Source organism: Mobula hypostoma, chromosome 25 (assembly GCF_963921235.1).
Source record: "Mobula hypostoma chromosome 25, sMobHyp1.1, whole genome shotgun sequence".
NCBI lineage: Eukaryota > Metazoa > Chordata > Chondrichthyes > Myliobatiformes > Myliobatidae > Mobula > Mobula hypostoma.
In genome coordinates this window covers 6,588,753-6,615,799 of record NC_086121.1, presented here as the reverse complement: position 1 = coordinate 6,615,799, position 27,047 = coordinate 6,588,753, and the positions used below count along the sequence as shown (strand labels likewise).

The 27,047-nt window shown below is 39.2% G+C and overlaps 1 protein-coding gene across 4 annotated transcripts in view; it reads left to right on the top strand.

The window, feature by feature from the left end:
- The window catches only part of rerea (arginine-glutamic acid dipeptide (RE) repeats a), a 659,533-nt gene that overhangs the window by 328,237 nt on the left and 304,249 nt on the right, over positions 1-27,047 (top strand). For all 4 annotated transcript variants that reach the window (XM_063033173.1, XM_063033174.1, XM_063033176.1 and 1 more), the window contains exon 4: positions 20,075-20,180. In XM_063033173.1, the coding sequence (XP_062889243.1) occupies positions 20,075-20,180 (106 nt within the window). The remainder of the gene's footprint in view (positions 1-20,074; positions 20,181-27,047) is intronic.

Below are 27,047 nucleotides of genomic sequence, written 5' to 3'. Positions count from 1 at the left end.
TCCTTCTCACTTGTGTGTAGCAGAATAGATAGCAGCTTAAAATATTTGTTTCATTGCAACATCAGTAAGACTTAGAAATTTTTGTTCAACAAATGATTTTAATTTTAGTCAAGAATCCTACACATGAAGATTTATAAAAGTCAAAATCAATATAAAATATGATAGTATGTGTTTTTGTTTTTCGGTTCATTTTATGAGATAAGCATTAATTGTCATTGGGAAATGGTCTTGTGATGCCTCCATGAACTGCTTCAGTACTGCTGAAAGTGATCTCATAACACCAGTGGACAGAGTGTTCCTCAATTTAGACCCAATGTCAACAAAGGAACACCTTGTATTTTCTTGTCAGCACAGTGTGTAACTTAGAAGGGAACTTGTAAATATTGGTGTTCTTGGTGCTCACTAACCATGTACTACTTGGTGAGATACTGGTACAGTAGCTGTGGCAAATTGCTGCAACACATTTTGTAGATGCTGTGCACTGCAACCACTGTTGTGTGTTGAAGGAACCAATTGTTTCATTTGGTGATGGCATGCCAGTGAAGCTGGATGGTGTCTAGCTTCCTGGGGTGTCTTTAAATTGCTTTTCTTTGGCAGCTGGAGAATAAACCATCACATTCCTGATGTAGATCTTGTAGGTGTTGGATAAGCTTTGGAGAATCACAAGGTGAATCATTTTCTGCAGGTTACCCAGATTACTCATTAGTTCTTTGAGTCATTATAGAGTATTTCACAGCATCACATCAGAGAATCAAATCAGGTTTAATATCACCAGCATATGTTATGAAATTTGTTAACTTTGTGGCAGCAGTACAATGCAATACATGATAATATAGAAAATAATGAATTACTGTGTGTGTGTGTGTGTGTGTGTGTATATATATATACACACACAAACACATTAAATGGTTAAGTAAGTAGTGCAATAAAATAGTGAGGTAGTCTTCATGGGTTCAATGTCCATTCAGAAATTGGATGGCAGAGGAGAAGAAGCTGTTCCTGAATTGTTGAGTGTGTGCCTGCACGCTTCTGTATCTCCTTCCTGATGGTAACAATAAGAAGAGGGCATGCTCTGGGTGGTGGGGATCCTTAATGATGGATGCTGCCTTTTTTGAGGCACAGCTCCTTGAAGGTGACCTGGATACTGTGGAGGGTAGTACCCATGATGGAGCTAGTTTTACAAATCTGTGTTGCTTCCTTTGATCCTATGCAGTACCTCCCCCTCCCATGCCAGACTGTGATGCAGCCAGTTAGAATGCTGTCCACAGTACATCTGTAGAAATCTGCCAGTGTCCTTGGTGACATTTATGTGTCTGGTAAAGTTAAACTTTTGGTCAATTGTGATACCACAGGATATTGCTAAAGAATTTGGTGATGATCATGTTGTAGAATGTGGAATGTAAGTAATTAGACTCTCCCTTGCTTAATCCATTCCTTACATATATTATTTGAAGGCTACTTGCTACTTGTCTGAAAGTTCTCCATTTTTCATTGTATGGATTTTGGGTTGGTTCATTGTCTGGAAAACTGCTAATGGCTCTAAACATTGATGAATATCACCTCTTCTGAAGAAGAATCCTTGACAATGCCAGAGGAACTCAGCAGGTCATGCACACTCTATGGATAGGAATAAATAGTTAACACTCTATGGAGAGGAATAAATAGTTGTCATTTTGGGCCAAGATTCTTCATCAGAACTTATATAAATTGTTGTAAGTGGTTTGATGCTGGATTAATGTCCTGGACCGAAGTGGTTGTTCTTGGAGAATCTTTTGCTCTCATTATCTGTGAAGGATGGGAACAGATACTTCCCCTGAATACTCCTGTATCAAGTCCTACGTATCTATTCCACTTCCCAAATAAATATACACTATAATGTTCTAAAAGCAGTAACACATATTATGAAGCACATTGAAATACCTAAAACAAAATTATATTAGTTAATGAATGACTTTAAAAAAAATGCACATGCCATTAATATGCACAATCACAGCTAATCACATTAGGAGATCTCCTTGGCTACTCTTGACAACAATCTTTTCAGATCATAAATAAGATTATAAATCTTATTTTTAACGCCCATTTCTTCCTATCTGCCATTGACCCAGGTTCAGTACCACTGCTGCCTGTAAGGAATTTGTATGTTCTCCCTGTGACTGCATGGGTTTCCTCCCACATTCAGTAAGTTAATTGGTCATATGGGTGTAATTGGATGGCACAGGCTCAATGGGCCGGAAGGGCCTGTTACCATGCTATATCGCTAAATTGAAAAATAAATAAAATAAGTCGTAAGCTTTGCTTCATCAGGAGAGATGATGTGAAATTTAATCTCTTGGAGATGATATGCGAATGTGGCTGGCTTAACCTCTGGGTCAGTGTTTGTTGATAGCGGGAGACTGGAAACAAGATGGCAGTGAGGAAGAGGCACAGGGTTCTGATTGTTCTGCTGGCTTTGCAGCAGGCTTTGTTTTCATTAAAAAGTATGTGCACATGGAAGAACACATCTGAATATGCTCTCACTACATTTAAGGGGTTTCAAGTTCTTTTTGGCATGTGACAAACCTTGTGGAAAACATTCAAGATGAAGTCCAGCTCTGACCTTGTCATCAGGCAGACAGCAAGTCAGCTGACAAGAAGCTCACATGTACTTGATATGTAAGTATGTGTGAGTGCTTTTTTTGTTCATTGTGCAGTTCTCTGCATTATTTGCTGTTTAAAAAAATACATTGCCCTCTGGTTTAGATGATTACTCTTGCAGTTTGGAAAGACCATTTGGATACCCAGGAATTGTTTCATGAATAGTTTCACAAGTAACACCATGAATGTTGGAGTACATTTAATGCTCCCAATGCAAGGATCTACAGCGTCCATTGTGGCTTACATATTGTAGCCAGGTGGAACAGAGAATTGTGCCTGTTGTTTCTGGCAAGAAAGGTAGCGTGGGACCTTCCTCCCCAAGTGGCCTTGAAAGCATGCCCCCACTTGTGCATAGGCCATTGTCTAGTCCAAATTGCAACATTGCTGATCCTTTCAGTTAATTTATTTTAGTGACCATGTGGACCTGTGTGAGGTGTGTTACTTACGCAGCTCCCTTTGTACATTGCAGGACAGTCTTTGTGCAAGTCACTGCTTTAGCCTTTTACTTAATGCCTTTTGCTCAGCTTGAGTTTGTGGTATTTGTAAGGGCAGTCTTAAATTTTCATGTAAACTTTAGGCACTGATGTACTTTATTACACTGGTAATGAAGTATTACACTAGTAACTTTACCTAACACACTTAATTGCACTTTACTTGTTCTGATGGTAACAACTCAGGAGCTGTATTTTATATGAAATCTGATTTGCTTCTCTATGTACAACGTTTTTTAACATAACTGCTGTTTGTTAATAAAATTTGTTATATCTTTAACCTATCTTGTCGGACTGCCTTCCTTAAAAAGATACAGAACCTATCTGTAATTCTGTCTCATATCCCTTGCAGGAGTACATCAAGTTTAGGTGTTGGCATCAGGACCATAGATGGGTTTTCTCAACACTGCATCTGATTAGAATGAACAAATCCATTACTACTTGTACACCATTATAACATACTTTTTGTAAAACTATCTGGAAATGAAGTTTGCAATATTTCAATTTCAGTATTCATGTTCTGGCAAAAATAATTTGGGCTCGGACTTGTAACATTTACTATCAACCTACTTTTGTTCCTTTCTTCCTCCGTCTCAACCAGGAATCATGCAAATAAGCATAAATGATTTTCATTCTCCTTTCGTAGAGCAGGTACAGTAATTTCAGTTCTCGAGTAATATGACGATATGTGACAGGAAGCAATTTATGTAACTACCAAATGTGCAACAGGGCTTGGTGTATTGACTACAAATTGAAGAACAGGTAACTTGAATCCTATAGTGAATAAATTATTTCAGAACTGATTAATAGAGTGGCAATTGTACTTGGATGTCTACTATTTTTATATGTTTTCATTTTGAACACACATCATCGCAACAAAGGTCCACTGTGTTATACAGTCATAGAGCACTACAGCAATGAAACAGGCCTTCCGTCCGTCTAGTCCATGCTGAAGTGTTCTTTTGCCTAGTCCCATTGACCCGCACCTGAATGTTAGTCTTCCATGCAATTCCCATCCAAAATTCTCTTAAATGTTGAAATCGAACCCTCATCCACCACTTGCACAAGCAGTTTGCTCCACCCTCCCACCACCCTCTCAGTGAAGAAGTTCCCCCTCATGTTCCCCTTAAATATTTCACCTTTCACCCTTAACTACAACCTCCTATTATAGTCTCACCCAACCTCAGTGGAAAAAGCCTACTTGCATTTATCCTATCTATACTTCTTTTGGTATTGTTACTCTAAAATATTACAAGTCCAAGTTCCAAGTTATTTTTGCCAGAACATGAATATGCATTTGGAGGAACAAAGTGGAGAGCAATTGTACCTATCTTGAAAATGTATATATAAATATACCAATGAAAATATATTTTTGCCTTTCCTCCATAATATTGCATTAGATTACAGAAAACAAAGGGTAAAGATTAAGAAATGAGAAATAAGGAGAACAGACTATTTAAAATCATTTGTTCCAAAACACTTTCTTTCTCTTGGAGGTTACCATACCTTAGTGATGTTCAAGTGATATTCTGGTCCAGTGAATGGAATCCAAAGTTGAAGCTGATTATAAAATGATTGCACTTTTGTTCAGTCATATGTTGCTCTGCTGTGGATACATTAGTACACTTATCCAAATGCAGAAGTCTTAGTGCTTATGAAAGCATAGGAGACTCGAAAGAACAGCAGCTATTGAATACTTTAATATATTAAAGCCACATGGTCTCAGTTTTTTTGTTATTAAAATAATGAGCTCATGGAGGAAAGTCTGTTTTGAAAATTGGTGTCATTTTGAAGTCTTGCAGCTTCAAAATGAAAATGAACAGTGTTTTGTTTGAGATGTTTGTGCCAATATCAACTAAATCCAAGAAATCCTAGCTTTATTTCGAATACAAAGATGGGATACAGAAACTGATTTAGGGAAAGGAGGTTTAACGTGCTGAATACACAAAGTTAGCTTTCTTAACAAAGACTTCCATTCTGACTGATTAGAAGTGGTTCATCTGAATTGGTTGAGATGGGTAAAATTGATTGATTGGGCCTGATGAAGGGTCTCTGCCCTAAACATCGGCTCTTTATTGCTTTCCATAGATGCTGCCTGACTCGCTGAGTTCCTCCAACACTTTGTGTTTGTTACGATGAAAGTTTTTGCATCTTATTAATTTTATTTTTTATATTCAACAAAAATTGTTCCCCCCCCTTTCCCATAATGTAATGAATGATAAATAATTATAAATTGTGGAGTATCCATTTGTAAAGGATTGCATTCCAATTCTGTAGCTATCAGGTAAGTTCCTCATGTGATTAACTTTCAACTTGTGAATGCAGCATTTTTTCTCCTTCCTTTTAATTTTGATAGCACAAAATTATGTACTATATTTTGTAATGTGTTTCCAGATGTTTAGAAGTATCAATGAAAAGCTGAATAAGGATGAGTTAGAACAAAAGAGATTTTGTGGAAGCTGCCCCGAACATAGAACATAGATCAGTACAGCACAGGAACAGGCCCTTCAGCCCACAATGTTTTGCTGAACCAATTAAAATTGTAATTGCGGACCGGCTGGTGGCGCAATGACATCAGCGCTGGACTCTGGAACAGAGGTTCCCAGGTTCGAACCCAGTTGGGTCCGCTCCCAAGTACGCTTTCCATCCGTGCCAGGTTGAGTGTCGAGATCGCAACTCGACCTCGTAAATTAAAGGGAAAAATACTGCGAAATGTCTGTGTGAGGAGTGGCGCCCACACAGCCTCTCTCTCGCTCGCTCCGCGCCTTGTAAAGGCGTGAAAAAGACATCTTCCCGCCAACATCGAACACGCACACAGACGCACATGCACGCACACGCCAAAAAAAAGTTAATTAAACTAACCTCCATGTTCATGTCCTCCTATTTTCCTCACATTCATGTTCCTATCTAAACATCTCTTAAAAATCTCTAATATTTCTGCCTCTACCATCACCCCAGACATTGCATTCCAAACACCCAACCACGCTGTGTGTGTAAAAAAAATTTCCCCCTCACATCTCCTTTGAAATTACTTCCTCTCACCCTCAGTGCATGCCCTCTGGTATTAGGCATTTTCACCCTTGGACAAAGATATTGTCTGTCTACACTATCTATGTCTTTCATAATTTTATAAACCTCTTTCAGATCTCCCCTCAGCCTGTACTGCTCCCAAGAAAACCACCCGAATTTGTCCAACCTGTTATAATTCGGGCAACATCCTGGAAAAGATCTTCTGCCCCTTCCGAAAGCCTCAACATCCTTCTATAATGGGGTGACCAGAACTGTATGTAATACTGCAGATGTGGCCTAGCTAGCTTTATAAAGCTACGACAAAACTTCCGGACTTTTGAACTTAATGTCTTGACTAATAAAGGCGACCGAAATATTTAATGCCAATGATTTGCATTCAAAGCTGTCTTTGAGACCTGGAAACCAAAAAAGGTGAGAATATGCATATATAAGCTAACACATACTGTTTTGAATAGTTTCACATTGTTCAACTTGTTGTGAGTCTATCACTTCAATTGTTGAGAATGTATAGAAAATTTACAGACCTTAAAATGATATTATCAGCTGCACTCTAAAATATCAAATAACTAATGCAAAAATAGAAATAAAAAAAGTACTCTAAAATACTCAGGGTCATTAAGACCAAGGAACTGATTGTGGACTTCAGAACAGGTAAGATGAGGAAACACAGCAGTCCTCATAGAGGGATCAGAAGTGAAATGAGTGAGCAATTTCAAATTCCGGGGTATCAATATATCTGAGGGTCTAACATGGACCCAACATTGTTGCAGCTACAAAGAAGGCAGGACAGCGGCTATATTTCATTAGTAGTTTGAGAAGATTTGCTATGTCTCCAAAAACACTCAAATTTCTACAGCTATGCGATGGAAAGCATTCTAACTGGCTGCATCACCATCTGGTATGGGGGTGGAGGTGGTAGCTACTACTCAGGATTGAAGTAAGCTGCAGAGAGTGGTAAACTTAGCTCCATCATGAGCACTAGCGTCTGTAGTATCTACGACATCTTTAAGGAGTGACGCCTCGAAAAGATGCTGTCCATCATTAATGACTACCATTATCCATATCATGGCTTGTTCTCATTGCTACCGTCGGGAGGGAGATACAGAAGTGTGAAGGCACGCACTCAATAATTCAGGAATAGCTTCTTCCCCTCTGCCATCCAATTTTTGAATGGGCATTGAACCCATGAACACTACCTCACTGCATTTTTTATTTCTATTTTTGCACTACTTATTTAATTTAACTATCTAATGTGTATATATATTTACTATAATTCACTATTTTTCCTCTATTATTATGTATTGCATTTATCTATTGTGGACACGTGGCCAAGTGGTTAAGGCATTGGACTAGCGACCTGAAGGTCGTGAGTTCGAGCCCCGGCTGAGGCAATGTGTTGTGTCCTTGAGCAAGGTACTTAACCACACATTGCTCTGCAACGACACTGGTGCCAAGCTGTATGGGTCCTAATGCCCTTCCCTTGGACAACATTGGTGTCGTGGAGAGGGGAGACTTGCAACATGGGCAACTGCTGGTTTTCCATATAACCTTGCCCAGGCCTACGCCCTGGAGAGTGAAGACTTTCCAGACGTAGATCCATGGTCTCGCAAGACTAATGGATGCCTTAATAAATGAATGGCATTGTGCTGCTGCCATAAAGTCAACAAATTTCATGACTTATGCTGGTGATTAAATCTGATTCTGATGAGAAAGTCTTATTTATTGTCCTATTTTGTCTCCAAGCATGGGAAAATACTTCGTTCACTTGACTTTCAAATACCCCAGTATGACTTCAAAGTAAATTTGTTATCAAAGTACATGTGTCACCATACACTACCTTGAGATTTGTGCAGGCATTTTCAGGAAAATAGAGAAATACAATAGAATTTATGCAAAACTATAAATAACAAAGACTGACAAACAACAATTGTTTAAATAACTTAATTTTAGTGCAAGAAAATGTATTGCAAAATCACACACAACGACGAAGTATTGAGAAGCTGTCTACTTTAATATTCCATCTTGGAGAAAAGCTTTCTTACTATAGAATGCATGGCAAGGAAGAGCCTTGCTCTTCTGTGATGAACTCCAGCAACAGCAATCTGACTTTTAATGCATCTTTCTTTAAATTTGGATCACAATGTGTCATATTTAATACTCACTATGAAATATACTGACTTGTGATATTTTAATTTGCAAGTAATAGAAGTAAGGTGTCATAGTTTGTGTTCCAACACATAGGAACCTCCAAGTCAAACTGATTTTTTTTTGACAGATATAACATTGAATAAAACTATTCTCATAATATAGAATGGATCTGAATAGCTTTGTGACGTTGTATTCTTTGAATAGAATGCATAGAACAACATTATACAGGTCCTTCAGTCCACGATTTGGTGCTGACCTTTTTAACCTACTTTTAAGACTAACCTAACCAATCTCTCCTACATAGCCCTCCATCTATCAACCATGTGCGTAAGAGTTTCTTAAATTGAAGAAAAAAATCAGAAGTTAACCAACTGAGTTAATTAAAGATGGAACTGCCCATTTTTTAAACAAAATAAAATCAGAGTGGTTATTAACTGGGGAACATTGTTTTAAGTTAATTGGTGACACCAACCTTTTTGTTACCCATCCCTAATTGCGTCTGAATGGTTAACAGAGCTGTTAAAATTCAGCCATTTTGTTATGGATCCGGGCAGGTTCACATTTGGCCAGATAGAAGAGAATGGTTGTTTACTTTGTCTAAAGGTCATTAGGAACCAGATGGAGTTTTCTGACATTATGGTGCTTTCATCAGCACCTTCACTGATGCTGGTTTTTTAATTCCATATTTATTTAATTAGTTGAATTTAAATACTGCAGATGCTATGTGCCTCTGGCTCAGTACCAGATCCTTGGATGTTAAGCCAGCAGCTTAACCACGGCTCCAACTTTTGCAGTGTAAAGATCTCTAATTTTTTCTATAATATCCTTGGTTAGGTGGCTGGCTGGTGGCGTAGTGGCATAAGCGCCGGACTTCGGAGCAAAGGCTCCCGAGTTCGAATCCAGCCGGCTCCCTTGCACGCTTTCCATCTGTGCTGGGTTGAGCGTCGAGCTAGCAACTCGGCCTTGTAAAAATAAGAAAGCCTGCTAAAAAAAAAGGCGTCCCGTTGATTCCACTCGGAGATAAGGGCTTTCTTCTTATTCCTTGGTTAGGCCACACTTGGAATATTGTGTTCAGTTCTGGTCAACTCATTATAAGAAGGTTTGGAAGTTTTAAGGAGCTTCTAAGCAGAAGAGATTTACCAGGATGCTATTTGGATTAGAGAGCATGTCTTATGAAGATAGGTTGAGTAAGCTAAGGCTTTTCTATTTGGGTCGAAGGACAATCCGAGGTGACTTGATAAGGGTGTACTACAAAATGATAAGTGGACAGCCAGAGTCTTTTCCCCAGGGCGGAACTGACTAATACAAGGGGACATAATTTTAAGGTGATTGGAGAAAAGTATGGGTAAATGTCAGAGGCAAGTTCTTTACACAGGGAGTGGTGGGTGCATGGAACCTGCCAGGGGTGGTGGTAGAGGCAGATACCTTGGCGGCATACAGAAAACTCTTGGATTGGCACATTGATTATTGAAATATGGAGGACAATGTTGAAGGGAAGGGTTAGTTTGATCTTAGATTAGGTTAAAAGGCTGGCACAGACTGAAGGGCCTATACTGTACTGTGTTGTAATGATCTATGTTCTAATATTTACTGCTTATGTGCTGTTTGGACATTATCCTCAATTAAGCCATGACGGTATTCAAAAAATGTGCATGCATCTTAATTTCCTTCTGAGTGCATTCCATACTTTCTAAGAAGGCAGGTTGTCTTGTAGACTGTTACTTATAAAGGCATCTAAAACTTATTTCTGTTTATATTACCTATGTAGGATTAGATCTGCTTGTCTGTCAAATACTTGTATAGATTTAAAATAAAAACTAAGTATGCTGGGTGTGTTCAGCAAATCAGGCAGCATTAATGAAGAGGGTAGCAGAGTTAATATATCAGATTGACGAGGTTTCATTGAAACGTACATCAAATTGCTGAATATTTATATTTGTGCTTTCTGATATATATCTAATCTATAAGCACCAGTTCATTTGGATATCGTATATTCTTTATGACAGTTGTTCAGTTTGCATCCACAGACGGTCCAAATCCAGATCTTGTTCTGTATGAGCAGTTTTGCAGCAGAAATTAGCACATTTAAACAATTCAGATTCTCACTATATATTCTCACAGGAGGAAGTGAAACTAGAGTCTCATGAGAGAATTTTGCTGAATGCCAAATATGATTGTGAATTAACCCCCAGGATTTTATCTGGATAATCAGCTGTACACCGATCATGCTAATCTGTTCTTTTTAAAGTGTTGATGTGAGAATGTTCAAGTTTATTATCATTCAAATGTATACTGACAAACAAAACAATGTTCCTCTGGACCAAAGTGTACAACACAATACATATAACTCTCACACACCACAAAGTAATTTTACTACAAATAAATTAACAAATAATAACAACATATATTCCATAATAAAAATTATATATTATTATTTCTTCTCCTTCTTCTTAATCCCATCAACTCTACTGGGCCATAGATGCTGACAGCATCTCATCAGAGTCTTCTGTCCTGGCCCTCTCTTTGAAGATCCTCCCTCTCTCAGGGACAAGGGCTCCAGAGCTTCTCTTGGCATTTTTGTAGCGCTGAGTTTTTACGAGATGGGGTTTCTGGCACCATGCCCAATCCTCCTCCTTTCACAGCCAGGCTTGGGAGCATCCATAGTGCAGTTATACTGTATTATAATTTTGCACAAGGTTAACTTTTCTTCTGAAAAGATGCTGTCACCATTTGGTTGACTTCATGGCAGGTTTGTTAACTGTGGACTGCTGGATGAAATTATGTGGTTCTTTTTCTATTTGCACTGTTTATACTTTAGTGGGAATTCAGTGCTCTCAGTAACCATAAAGTCCAATTTCCTGCGATACCTGACTTCATTCCAGTTGCCTCTGGGTGTATTCTGTATTAATGAATGATAGTAAAAGAAAATTGCTTCCAGCTTGGTAATTCATAGCAAACTTCAAATGAACTGAACAGCATTGTATAGTTTGAAGATCTATTAATAGCGATGGTATAGTTTTATTATATTAGGATCTGTGAACTATTAATGCCACTTTATCTATTTATTTTATTTCATTTCAAGATGCCATATGGAACAGGCCTTTCCAGCCCAACGAGCTGCACCACCAGCAACCCACTAATTTAACCCTAGCCTAATCACAGTACAATTTACAGTGACTAATTAACCATCACCGGTCTGTCATTGGAATGTGGGAGGAAACTGGAACTCACGGGGTAAATCCACATGGTTATGGGGAGAATATACAAACTCCTTACTAACAATGCCAGAATTGAACTCTGGATTCTGATGCCCGAGCTGTCATAACGTCGTGCTAACTGTTACATTATTTTGATGTCCCCATCTAAGTTCTTGAAGTAATAATAATGAGTAATAAAAAATGCTGTAACCCTCAGGTTTGCCCACTCTCGTTCTTCCTCTTCCTCTCTCCTTGACAAAAAAACCCGTGAAAACCCCGGCTCCCAGACACACAAGAAAGAATAACATTTCTCCCATAGGATAGCCACTGAATTCCGAAGTCCCGTTATCTCTAATCATAACCCACGTTTCTGCTACAGAGAAATCATTACCTCAGCGGTTGACATTACGGAGAAGCCATTACATTCATTAACATTACAGAGAAGCCATTACATTAGGAATTTGAAGAACCTTTTTCGTGATTTGGATAATTTTCTGCTCATCTGGAGCAAACAACAGCAAAATGCAGGATCTTGCAGGCATATTCATTCTTTAGCCATGCTCTCCCTTTTTTCTGTGTTTAACTGATCTTAATGCAGAAAGCCCGAACTGTATCATGGGCTCCAGCTTTGTGGCTTGTGCAACAGAGGCAGACATCCCACCCTGCAAAAACTCATTTCAGGGAGGTATCACCACCATTTCAGGGAGGTAGCACCCCCCCCCCCCCGCAACACCATATCCCCCCACCCGCCGCCCGTCGACCTCCAAGGGTGTATGTAATACTTTGTTTAGTGATTTTGTCTAATCTGTAAACCAAGTTGGGTATATGCAGCAAATGTGACATTAAAATATGTGCTTATATTATCATGTTTACTCTATTACAACTTTAAGCTAGTCTACAGGGAGTTTGGCCTCATCATGTAGGACATCAATAGAGTAGCTCCTCAGCAGCCAGCCAGCTAGTTTAAATAACATTAGCTATGCTGTAATGACACCTGTTAAACTCACCTCAACATGTCTTTTACATTTTAACCCACCATGGGCAATAGAAAAGTCACTGTTGCAAACAGTGCAGCGAGCAACACTTCATTATTTTTGAGGTCGACTGTAAAGCCCGCCCACAGAGAAAACTGATAGGTCTACTTAGCAGGGGTCCCCAACCTTTTTTTGCACCGCAGACTGGTTTAATATTGACAATATTCTTGCGGACCGGGGGGTGGGGGGTGTTAATCACGACCGGAATATAGGTGATAAGTCAATAGTATCATAACATTTTATGTAACGTTTGGATATTAAACACACAGCGCATATTTTCCCGGTATGAACATATAAAATCATTGCAACACACCAAATCGCTGAATCAGTGGGAGCCCTGGGCTTGTTTTCCTGCAACAAGACGGTCCCATCGCGGGGTGAGGGGAGACAGCGATACTCGAAGGGGGTTCCTTATGTCCAGTCTATTCCGCAATTTAGTTTTCGTTGCATTCATTGCAGAAAACTCTGCTTCGCAGCGATATGATGTTGGAATGGAAGCAATGTTTTCAGTGCTTTCGTGGCTATCTCAGGATATTTAGCCTTGACTTTGATCCAGAATGCCAGCAGAGATGTTATGTCAAACAAACTTTTCAGCCTGCCGTCATTTACAAGCTCGAGGAGTTGATCTCCTTCCCGCGCTGACATGGATGACGCGCGGGTAATGACCTCGCGTGCGTTCAAGTTCAACAGTGCGTGACAGGGAATGAGGAAAGGTGCAAATGACTCATATCGTTTCATATCGCCAAATCATATTGTTTCCTCACAGCCCAGTGGTTGGGGACCACTCTTAGCACGAAGGGAGACCAATCAGGATGCTCGCTCTCCCTCTCCCTCTCAAAAAAATCTATTTCCGGGATATTGTATATAATTTCCAGGCATCAGGGAGCCACTATTGATATGCTGGAGACTCCCGGATCTTCCGGGAGAGGTGGGATGTCTGCAGAGGGCCTCCAACTGCACACTCTTGGAAGCCTGGTCTCTGAAAGGCTCTTAAGGATTTATCAGACGGCTAAACCTAGTTTCCATTATTGCAGGTTGTCAAGGCGATGAGGGTAATTTGTTAGTTTTTAAGTATATTTGACATTGTGAAATATTTGAAGATATTAAAATTGAGGTAAATTGATAAACATTAAAAATAAGCTTTCATAAATATATTCATAAGAAGAAACAATTAAACTGAAGGAATATAAATTAAGAAAAACAAGGAACTTGCCTCCCCCTTTGTCACTCATTTTACACCCATTAATTCTATTGAAATCGTCAGGGGTTTGGATCCTGTGCCAGATCCGATTTGATGAGGGATTTGAAAGATGATCTCCACAGTGTAAGTGTGGAGAATCTCTGCAAAATAAGGCAGCAGTGAGAGCTAATTATGGATGCATCACCCCAAATCTATCATGTAGGTCAGGAGTTCATTTGGAAGGGTGGCAGGAGATATCCCAGACTTGCCCATCTAAATGGATAAATGTCAGCTGTTCCTTTCAGAGCTGCTGGCTCCAGCCTATTTCTGTTCAATGAAATAGTGAAAGGCATTTAACAAACCAACAAACACAAATCTGATAAGTATCATATTGAACAACAGAATGCAACTATCACCCAGACTTGCAGATGCACAGATTTGTGGACAGGCAGACAGAAATGCAGATGGACCCTATGTGTGTCTGTGTGTGCGTGTGTGTCAGGCAAGGTTTAGGAAGGTAATTCCGAAGGGATTAAGGGCCAAGGCAATAAAGCACAGTAGCTAGTGATGGAGCAATGCAGATCTCTTTATGTCCCTCCTCAGTCCCACCATCCCTTCCTATCCAGCCAAAGCCTTGCTTCATTATGGAACTCAGCTCATTAACTGCAGTAATAATTTGTACTTCTTTTGTTTTGGTAATGTAGAAAAGCATCCTAAGGTTTGTTACAGAAGTGCAAAGTCAAATAAAGAAATATTAGAACTCAAGTCTTGGTTAACAGGTCTTGGAGAGGATATGTTAAGAATATCTCACAGCTTTGCATTGTTACCAGTTGCAACTAGTTATTCAACCCAAATGCAACAGCTATACGTGTGGCAATGGACAGTCAAACTTGTGTTTAATCATGATGGTTGATTGTGGAATTTTGTTCACTAGGTGAAACTCGCTGTTTTTAAGAAAAGTAGAGTGCTTAAATGTTATCTGAACCATCTGCAAAAACCTCTTACTTAACTTGCTTATAGATGTAATAATCTACTAATGTCAACACAGATTATAACCTCTGATTTTAGAGTAGATTGTCAGTTCTTGAACACTAATTCTGATGAATGTTTTACAAACTGAGTCAGGATATCAAGTTGGGCAGGATATCTGGCTCAATTTGCAGTGTTAAAGGGCTGACAATCAAATCTCGGATTAGAGGTTATAATCTGTATTGACATTACCTCAGACTGAGGTAATATATCAACACAGACTATAACCTCTGTGTCGTTCTTCTTAACTAAATATTTAGTAAACAAGCTTTGTTCAAATTCCAGCTCTTAGATCCATCCCTCCCCTCCTGTCTTCTCCTATCATTTTGGATCTCCCCCTTTCCCTCCCACTTTCACTCCCACTTTCAAATCTCTTACTATCTGTTCTTTCAGTTAGTTCTGACGAAGGGTCCCAGCCCGAAACGTCGACTGTACCTCTTCCTATAGATGCCGCCTGGCTTGCTGCGTTCACCATCATTTTTTGTGTGTATTGCTTGAATTTCCAGCATCTGCAGATTTCCTCGTGTCTTTGTTCAAATTCGGTGTATTTATTTGTGTTCAGAGTAGCATAGATGTTGAGAAGTAGTTTAATTTTCAAAGGTTTCATAAATATTCTATCCTCGTCATAGAGTCCTACAGGGCAGAAGTAGATCCTTTGGCTCATTGTGTCTGCATTAACTGTACATCCCCCATTTACACTAATCCTACTTTAATCTCATTGCTCCCCACCCCTCTGATGTCTCTATCACACCCCTCCAGATTCTCCCACTTAATTGCATGCAGTGGCCAATTACTACAAAAATGAGGGGTTCTGCAAATTGTAGAAATCTTGAGCAACACACACACAAATGAGACCCCACGAATGCAAATCCTATTCTTGCCTTTTACAAATCAGGTAGCACCTATGGATGGTCTTGGCCCGAAACGTTGACTATTTCACTCAGGCATGGCGAGAATGTGCAAACTCCACACAGACAGCACCTGAGGTGATATTGAATCTGGGTCTGTGGAGCTCTGAACAGTGGTTTTACCAGCCGTGCCTCTCTTCATGTCAAAATGAACGTTGATCTATTGCTGTTTATGGATTGATGTACGTGGCAGCCGTACTGATGTAGGACTTCAACCCGAAACATCGACAATTTTCCTCCCACCAACACTGCACGACCTACTGAGATCCTCAGCACATTGTTACCCCAATTCCACCATCTGCATTCTCTTGTGTCTCCTTAGCATTACTTGACCTCTTGATTGTAATATATCCAGCAGATGTTGTCAACATGCTTAAAGTGTAACACAAATCCTAATCACTACAGGTTTTATTAAAACCCACCCTCTGTGCACTGTGATGTTCTGCATTTGGGTAATCTAGGAAATCAAGAAGTGTTAAATGCTTCATTTTTAAAAAATGGAGTATATTTGGAGTAAAAGATGATGAGAGGTATTGATCGCGTGGATAGTCAGAGGCTTTTTCCCAGGGCTGAAATGGTTGCCACAAGAGGACACAGGTTTAAGGTGCTGGGGAGTAGGTACAGAGGAGATGTCAGGGGTAAGTTTTTTACGCAGAGAGTGGTGAGTGCGTGGAATGGGCTGCCAGCACGGTGGTGGAGACAGATACAATAGTGTCTTTTAAGAGACTTTTGGATAGGTACATGGAGCTTAGAAAAATAGAGGGCTGTGGGTAAGCCTCGTAATTTCTCAGGTAGGGACATGTTCGGCACAATTTTGTGGGCCGAAGGGCCTGTATTGTGCTGTAGGTTTTCTATGTTTCTGTATTTACGATGTATTAAAATGCTTTGAAACATGGCAAAGGAGATTTAGATTTTTTTCCTCCTAAGTGACACACATGATGGGATTTTGGCAGAACATGGTTTTCCTGACAGGTTCTTCTTAACAACAATGCTACAGAGAACCACTGAGTCCAGGGGTGTTGTTGAAAGTATCCACAAATTTTTATGCATCTGGTTATAGTTGATCCCATAGGTATTTGTATGGTTGTTGGAGTGATAAACCTATAAGGAAATTTGCTTTTTTTTATAGTTTCCTGTACAGGTTTGTACTGAAGAGGTGACAAATTCAATTTAAGTAAATACTGTTGATTTGTGTAAAAGGAAACAAAAAAAAAGTGAGCTGTAAATTGCTAGATAAAGTAGCATTGTTTGGCTTTATATGGGAGTTTAATATACCCAATTCCGTAAATTTTGTATTAGTGCATTCCATATCTGTGAAGCTCTGATTGCAGTTTTCTAACTAAGTGCTGCCACCGACTGGCTGATTGATGAAACTACAACAATACACTCAGTGGCCTCTTTATTAGGAACAGGAGTGGAACCTGGTGTGGACTTCTGCTGCTGTGGCCCGTCGACTTCAACGTTTCACATGTTGGTGCATTCAGAGGTGCTCTTCTGCACACCGCTGTTGTAATGCACAGTTACTTGAGTTACTGTCGCCTTTGTGTCAACTTGAACCAGTCTGGCCATTCTCCTCTAATCCCTCTCATTAGTAAGGCCTTTTTGCCTACAGAACTGCTGCTTACTGGATGTTTTTGTTTCTCGCACCATTCTCAATAAACTTTAGAGACTTGTGTGTGTGAAAATACTGGGATATCAGCAGTTTCTGAGATACCCAAACCACCTTGTGTGGGACCAACAATCATTCCACTGTCAGTCACTTGGATCATATTTCTTCCCCTTTCTGATGTTTGGTCTGAATGACAACTGAAACTCTAGACCAGAGGCTCGCAATATTTCTTATGGCATGGGCCCCTACCATAAACCGAGGGTTCCATAGACCCCATGTTCGGAACCCCTGCTCTAGACCATGTCTGCATACTTTTTTGCCTTGAGTTGCTACCACTTGGCTAATAGATATTTGCATTAATGACCAGGTGTATCTAATAAAGTGGCCAGTGAGTGTGTATTTATTGTAAAATATCCCTATGTGGGACTCAAGCTATTTCGATCTGACTTTCCAGTTACCATTTCTATGTAGCATGCATATTTACTGAGTATTTTAACAATCCTATTAAACTACTAATATCTGCTTTGATGACTGTGCAGACGAAAGTAAAACCTTTGCAGTCAATTTTACTCTGGAATTATTTAATCATATTTCCTACAATTTTTGTATGGTTATTGAAGAATCTGGTCTATTAACAGCTAAAGGTGAAATTACCGCAAACTTTGAAATTTGATTTTTGCCTTTAATGCTGAATTCATAAAAATATTACATGTCCAATGTACTGTAATTGTATGATTTAATCAATTTCACATGGAATTTACTGGGAAGAGATCAAAGCCATTCACAAGAGAGGTTCTTTCAAACTTCTCCACATAGAATGTTGGTCCACAACAGTCAATTAAAAGTACTACTATTTAAGAACAAATTAAATAGAAGCAGAGATAGTTGTTTTGAGTTTGCTCTGACATTTGACAATTCATGGCTGTTTTCATAAGACCCAGGAGCAGAATTGAGCCATTTGGCCCATCGAGACTACTCTGCCATTGCATCTTGGCTGATTTACTATCCCTCTCAACTGTAATCTTCCAATCCTCGCAAACACGAGGAATTCTGCAGATGCTGGAAATTCAAGCAACACACATCAAAGTTGCTGGTGAACGCAGCAGGCCAGGCAGCATCTCTAGGAAGAGGTACAGTCGACGTTTCAGGGGTCTTCGTCCTGACGGAGGGTCTCGGCCCAAAACGTCGACGGTACCTCTTCCTAGAGATGCTGACTGGCCTGCTGCGTTCACCAGCAACTTTGATGTATCTTCCAATCCTTATGGCTTTTGATTTCTTCAGTGTCCACTTTAAATAGAGTGTTCAAAATAGTTGCAAATGAGTCTGTGTGTAAATTTACAACCTTGGAAATTATTCTCTGCTGTTATTTCTTTATGTACTTACATTATTTTAAAATATGTAATGTTCTGAACTGCTAACACTGATGTAAAAATAGTGAATATATCATTCATAGAAGCAACATTATCTTCAAGATCACTTGCTTACACAGACCAACGTACTACAATCAAACTTTTTTTCCTGCTTTCACTAGCTTCACTAATGCTCTATATAGGACTCTAGTATCAAAGCTGTAACTGCCTAGAACTACGTTGATTATCTCTGTTGAAGTCTCTGCAGAATGCTTGGTACTTCCATTAACTGCACTGTAATGGGAGTCCTTGTATTGGCTGCCCAGCTTTGTATACTGTCTCATGGTCTTCCTCTGACTTCTCCCAGCAGGAGGTGTGCGTCTTGCAATCCTAATACCTTTGCCTACGTGGGGGAAAAATATGTAATTGACCATAGCTCCAGGATGCTAAGGCAATGAATTTATTATTTCTGAGTTGAATGCTTTTTGCAATGTAATGGTTTCATGGGATATAGAGGAAAGGCAGGGACATTTGACTTTGGATATATATTAGTTTTTATGTAATTGATTGGTGGTACAAGATTGAGGGATTGAATGAGCCATTGCTATTTTAATGTTGCATTTTATGGTATCAAATAATCTAACAATAAATGCTCTATAAATTCATATTCTAATTTAATATACGTGGGCAATCATGTGACTGCTTTAAACAACTGTATCTAAGCGGCACATTACTCTGAAGTGGTGTTTTATGGTATTAATTCATCTCTTTTGGATTTGTAATCTTGACTGTAGGCTTGTGAATTTTAGGAATTATTATCTATTATTTTAGTGCTGAATGCAGTGTACTATCAAGATTCATCATTCAAATTTATTTATCACGTGTACATCGAAACATACAGTAAATTGCTTTGTTTATGTAAGCAACACACCCGAGAAGGTGCTGGGGGCAGCCTGCAATTGTCACCACACATTCCAGCGCCAACATAGCATGGCCACAATGCTCGACAGAGCAACAGAGAACACAAAAAAGCAGAACACAGGTAGCAACAAAGCAACAATGGCAAAGCAAGCCCTGTCCCTCCCATCCAATGCACATACATAGTCTTCTAACATGTCCTGAAACACTGATTTTGATGAAAGGTGAAGAGGAACTGTAGTCCAAGGCAGCTTTGCAATAGAATGAATCATGTGCTGTTGTTGATGCGGAAAAAGCTAAAGGTTTGAAGCCATATGGTCATGTATGTCATTGTTAGTGTGCTGGTCTTAACTGGAATATTTCAGTAAGTATTGTTTAAACTTGCATTTGCTTTCTGATGAATTCGTCTATGATCTGATTACAATTATTTATTATATAAATACCAAATTCATGCTCATTTCTATTAGCACAGTGCAAAGAAAAGAGCTAATATTGTTCCTTTTATAATTTCATTTATTTAGCCTGCTGATGTTTAACATTTCAGAGCAAACGGGACCATCTGCTAATGAATGTCAAGTGGTACTATCGCCAATCAGAGGTGCCTGATTCAGTCTACCAACATCTAGTTCAGGACCGGCATAATGAGAATGGTGAGTACTATAACCCTTATTACCATGAGACATTCAATCTTTTCCCTCTAATTACCTTTTCATAAGTTCCTTCTCCTCTAATTCTTCTGATGGCAGTGGTTTGTCATCTTCTGTGGGATCCCACCACCAAACACATCTTTACCTCCACCCCCACCCCCACTCTCCGCTTTCTGCAGAGATTGCTCCCTCCATGATTCCCTTGTCTATTTGTCCCTCCCCACTAATCTCTCTTCTGGCACATGTCCCTGCAAGTGACAGAAATGCTACACCTGCCTATTCACCTCCTCCCTTATCTCCATTCAATGCCCCAAATAATTCTTCCAGGTGAGGCAACACTTCACCTGTGAATCTGTTGGGGTCGTCTTTTGTATCCTATGCTCCCAATGTGGCCTTCTCTTCATTGGTGAGACCTAATGTAAATTGGGGGACCGCTTTGTCGAGCACCTGCGTTTCATCTGCGAAAGTAGAATTTCCTGATGGCCAACCAATTTAATTCCTCTCCCCATTCCTTTTCTGACATGTCGATCCTTGGCCTCCTCTTTTGCCACGATGAATCCACTCAGTGTGGAGGAGAAACACCTCATACTACATCCAGGTAGCCTCCAACCTGATGGTGTTAACATCAACTTCTCCAACTTCTGGTAATGTTTTTCCTTTCCCTTCCCCCTTCTTCTATTCCCCACTTTGGTCTCTTACCTCTTCTCCTCACCTGCCTATCACCTCCCTCTGGCATCCCTCCTCCTTCCCTTTCCCCCCATGGTCATTTCTTTCCATAGATGCTGCCTGACTTGCTGAGTCCCTCCAGCATTTTGTGTGTGTTAGTCTGGATTTCCAGCATCTGCAGAATCTCCTGTGTTAGTGGTTTGTCATACTTTTTTTCAAAGGTATATCCTCAGAATACATGCATCTGTATGCATTTTTTTGTGATGTGGACAAGCTGAACTGGGTACTGAGAGACAAAATAGGTCAACTTCATTCACTATACAAATGCATTTGACTCCTAGAGCTATTAGTTTTAAAAAAGAATTCTGATCTGTGACAAATTTCTACTTGTATTCTGGCAGACTGGAGTCAACCATTTCATCCAACTTATTTTCAATATGTCTATACCAAAAGACCCCTATATTCTATAACCATTTTGAAGCCATGATGAAAGATTGGAACACAGGAGAAGTCTCAAATCCTGTAATATCAGTAGCTCCATAATTATGAAATATAGTATAATTTGATGTGGTTATGATGAAAGGTCTCATCCCCAAATGTCGACTGTTGTACCCCCCCCCCAAAAGATGCTGCCTGATCTGCTGAGTTCCTCCAGCATTTTGAATGTGTTGCAATAAATATTAGAAGATATCTTGCATTGGGAAAATAGATTGCCCACTTCTTGGATATACAGTGCCCATAAAAAGTATTTACCCACCCCCATTAAATCACAGTGGGTTTAATTTGGCTTTTTGACACTGACCAACAGAAAAAAGATTTTCCTGTCAAAGTGAAAATGGATCTGTACGAAGTGATCTAAATTAATTACAAATTTAAAGTACAAAACTATTGATTGCATAAGTATTCACCCCTTTCATTCAAGCCAGTATTTAGTAAACGCGCCTTTGGCAGCAATTACAGCCTTGAGTCTGTGTCAATAGTTCTCTATCCGCTTTGCACATCTGGACACTGCAATTTTTTCCCATTCTTCTTTACAAAACGGCTCAAACTCCGTAGACTGCATGGGGGTCGTGAGTGAACACCTTTTTTAAGTCCAGCTACAAATTCTCAATTGGATTGAGTTGAGGTCTGGACTCTGACTTGGCCACTCCAGGAAATGAACTTTGTAGCTTTTAAGCCATTCTTGTGTAGCTTTGGCTTTATGCTTGGGGTCACTGTCTTGCTGGAAAACAAATCTTCTCCCAAGTTGCAGTTCTCTTGTAGACTAAATCAGGTTTTCTTCCAGGATTTCCCAATGTTTTGCCGCATTCATTTTACCCTTTACCTTCATAAACCTTCCAGGGCCTGCTGCAGTGTAGCATCCCCTCAGCATGATGCACCCGCCACCATGCTTCACGATAGGGATGGTGTGTTTTTGATGATGTGCGTGCTTGGCTTACACCAAACATAACATTTAGTGTGATGGTCAGAAAGCTCAATTTTTGTTTCATCAGACCACAGAACCTCCTTCCAGCTGACTTCAGAGTCTCCCACATGCCTTCTGGGAAACTCCAGCTGAGATCTCATGGAAGTTATTTTCAACAGTGGCTTCTTCTTTGCCACTCTCCTATAAAGCTGCGACTACTAAAGCACCCAGGCAACAGTTGTATGTGCAGTCTCTCTATCTCAGCCACTGAAGCTTGTAACTCCTTCAGAGTTGTCATAGGTCTCTTGGTGGCCTCCCTCACTAGTCCCCTTGCACAGTCATTCAGTTTTTGAGGACAGCCTGCTGGAGGCAGATTTATAGCTGTGCCATATTCTTTCCATTTCTTGGTGATTGACTTAACTATACTCCAAGTGATATTCGTTGACTTGGAAAATTTCTTGTATCCATCTCCTGATGAGCTTTTCAGTAACCTTCTCGCGGAGTTGCTTGGACTGTTCTTTTGTCTCCATGGTGGAGTTTTTGCCAGGAGACTGACTCACCAGCAGTTGGATCTTCTAGATACAAGTGTATTTTTACCACAATCAATTTAATACACCTTGACTCACACAGGTGATCTCCATTTAACTAATTATGTGATTTCTAAAACCAATTGGCTGTACCAGTGATGATTTGGTGTGTCATATTAAATGGGGTGAATACTTGTGGAATCAATTATTTTGGGTTTTATATTTGTAATTAACTTCGATCACTTTATGGAGATCTGTTTTCACTTTGACACAAAGGAGTTTTTTTCTGTTGATCAGTGTCAAAAACAGCCAAATTAAATCCACTGTGATTCAGTGTTGTAAAACCTGGGGTAGGGGGGAGATGTGAAGTGAACACTTTTTATAGGCACTGTAATTACATGATAGGTACTACTAAACCTTATCTTTCATTTATTTACTAATGTTCCACTAACCATACTTGATTTTGTTTAAACTTACCTACGCATCCTGTATGTTACTTCAAAGGTTGTCTGGTCATTTAAAGGTATTATTCTTTTACCGAACTTTGTCCTGGGCTTGGGCTAAATGACAGAATTAGATAATTCATTCAGAGAGAAATTTGGCAGATTGTGTTGCTTGTTTACTTATGGTTAATGGTCTAATAATAATTGCCTTAGTTGCATGTATTTGAGTGTGTTAATTTCCTTTGAAGGCATGGGATTAGATAAAGGCAGATGGCATCATGATGTGAATAATGGAGAGATCACCTTTTAACTTCCGCACATTCAAAATAGCCTGAGCAACCTTAAGCTCTGATGTCCCAAAGTTATGAAAAACATTAAAACAGCTATGTTTTTGAATCTTACAGCTGGAGGTATGATGCACCTGTATGTGGGTAATGGTGGGACATTTCACTTTACGAGAGTGAAATGCCTCCACCAAAGACACACGTTATTTTATTAAGGGTCTTGAAATTGTTGTTACATTAAACGAAGTGACCCTTTCAAGTAGTGACTTTATGCATAATGCATTCATTGAAAATTTTTAATTTGTAATTTTTATTATTATTTGCTGCAAAGATCTGTACATTTGTCACTATATTTAATACAACCATGGAATAATTGCAAAAACTGTGTGTGTGTGTGTCTTAAAAACTGTATTCTTCTTGAAAAACTCATTATTTCATTGTCTTTGTCAGTCTTGAGTGAAATAAAATTTTTCACTGTGGCTGGAGAGGGAAATCACAATGAAAATCTAATCATTACGGGAGTGAAATTTCAACTAAAGTTGTCACCAAATAAAGTCTGGTGCATCGGTTAATGAGTACATCTGTTAATTTACTCTTCCAGAGGTTTTGAGTGATAGTCCAGTAGTTCAGTATTCTGGTAGTTGTAAAATTAAAGAGGTTATTTTGACTGATGGAATGTTTGAAAGTTTGTTTTAAATAGCCCCATTCCAAGTTCAAGTTCAAGTTTATAGTCATTCAGCCATACACATATGTACTGCCAAACAAAACAATGTTCTTCCGGACCAAGGTGCACAGTACAGTAAACACACAACTTGTAATATAATATTACCACAAATAAATTAACAAATAATTAAATCTATTCAAGAAGATTGATATGTAGCATCAGGTGTATTTACAATGCAAGTTCAAAAAGTAAGCAGTATAATGCTACTGGGGTGCTTCATGTGTAATGAGACCTGGGTGTGGCAGGGACTTCAGGAGTCTCATGGCCTTGGGGAAGAAACTGTTTCTTATCCTAACAGTGTGTGCCTTCCTGCCTGATGGTAGAAGATCAAAGAGATTGTTGGATGGATGGGAGGGATCCATTACAATGCTAAGGGCCCTGTGTATGCAGCGTTGCTGATAAATATCTTGGATGGGTGGAAGAGAGACCCTGATGATCTTCTCAGCAGTCGCCACAATCCTTTGCAGGGTCTTGTTGGTGGGGTTCATGGTATGAAGTTCATGAAAGATAAGTTTTCTGACATTAAAATAGAAGAGAAACAGGTGTGGTCTTAACATCTGATTGACTTGCATAAATTGAGTGATTGCTGCAAAGTTGGTTCAGACTGACTGGCAGCCATCCTGGTTAAAACAGTTCCTGGTATATTTTAACCCTGTGAACAAAGTAAGGGTTGACTAGACACCTTTTGTGCTGAAAGAGAGAACTCTCCCTGATGGTCCATAAATAGAGATCTCATTGGTGAATAGATAGCAGCTTGAGCTTCATTACATCCTTTGACTCTCAGAGCATTTCTGCTTTGATGAAGAGCCAGTTAGCAGTTGCTAGTTGGACTTAAAATCATATTCTTTCAATTAATAATTTTTCTTTAAAGATTTAAAAACTGACCAGTTGGGACATGTAAAGGGAAAGCACTGTCTTTTTAACCTTCCTTTTGAAAATTTTATGCCTGCTTCACTCTGCTCACTCTTATAAGACTGCTTTTCTCCAGATGTTCAGGGCCCTGTGATATCTCTTCTACACGGCCAAACTTCAGGTGAGTTGAGAAAGGTCACCCGGAACGCATCATGTTTAGGGCATCACTGTTGAATTAGGCCAAAGTTCACAATTTTGGGAGTGATTCCGCTCCATTACTGTACGTTATCCTGGGCAGTATGAACCATTATCATAATCTAAACTAAGGGTATTTTAATTCTGTAAAGACTGGGACTTGAACCTTAGTAGTTAGTTTTACCTATCCAGATTACACCCCAGAGATGAGGTAAGGAGGTAATATTTCAGAATCAGAATCAGGTTTATTATCACTGACATGTCATGAAATTTGTTGTTTCATGACAGCAGTGCAGTGCAATACTTGAAAAATAATAATGTGCAACATAGTGAGATTGTGTTCTTGGCTTCATGGACTGTTGAAAAGTCTAATGCCAGAGGGGAAGAAGCTGTTCCTAAAACATTGAGTGTGTGTCTACAGGTTCTTTTAGCTCCTCCCTGATAGTAATAATGAGAAGAGAGCATATCCTGGGTGGTAGGGGTCCTTAGTGATAGATGCTGCCTTCTTAAGATATCCTTGATGCTGAGGAGGCTGTTACCCAAGATGGGGTGGGCTGAGTTTACAACCCTGTCGCTTTTTCCAATCCTGTGCATTGGCCTCCCTATGTCGGGCAGTGATGCAACTAGTTAAGAACGTTCTCCATCTGTAGAAATTTGCTAAAGTCTTTGATGACATACCAAATCTCCTCAAACTCCGAATGAAATATAGCCACTGTTATGCCTTTTTTGTAATTGCATCAATATGTTGAGCACTGTTTACACTGCTGACCACTCGATGAGGACTAATGTATGTTATTTGAAATCGAATAAAAGCTGCAGGTCCGGATATTAAAAATAATATCTGGACCTGCATCTCGGTTTTTTTGCACTACCTTACTTTCCACTTTTATATTTTCTATTTATGATTTATAATTTACATTTTTAATATTTACTGTCAATTTGTAATCCAGGGAGCAGGAAGCGCAGAATCAAATATCGCTGTGATGATTGTACGTTCTAGTATCAATTGTTTGGCGACAATAAAATATAAAGATGCCGGAAATAAAAACAGCGATTTCCAGCATTTTCTGTTTTAGTTTAAGGAAGTGATACTTGTTTTGACAAGTAATGAACTATGGCACAAATTATCATTTAATCAATTATAGAGAGTTTTAACTGTGTCTAGTATGATTTGTGAATTGTAATATGTATGTGTTATAATATGCTGTCCTCTGGTCTTCCTTCAGAACAGCAACCATTTTGCATTCTGGATAATGTGCATTTGAAAGAATTACTATTAGCCTACACATCATAGAAGTGTTTCGGTATTAAAATACAAAGAATATTAGTCTGAGTGAATATAATGAATAAGGTATACCTGGAAGTAAAATGAGAAAATACTGGAATTAATTGTTTCTGTTTGACTGAATTTAAAGATTTTCTTGAAAGATTTCTTTCTGAAGATAAATCAGTGTGATCTCATCACTACTCGCCCTCATCACTTTGATAATGTGTTATCAAAGGTGTCCATAGTTCATTTTTATTGAGTATTAAATGGCCTGTGAACTGCTGCTGCTCCTGAAAGACTGCACAAGTTTTGTTAGTAAATTAGTTTGATTTTTTTTTCATCAAATCTAAATTGTAATCATAGCTTCCAATCCATATTCGTTCATTCATTCATTCATTATGTGCTGTGTTGTATAAAGTGAGTGATTATGGTCTTTCCATGACCGTGATTGTTCTTGATAAATCTTTCTACAGAAATGGTTTGCCATTGCCTTCTTCTGAGCAGTGT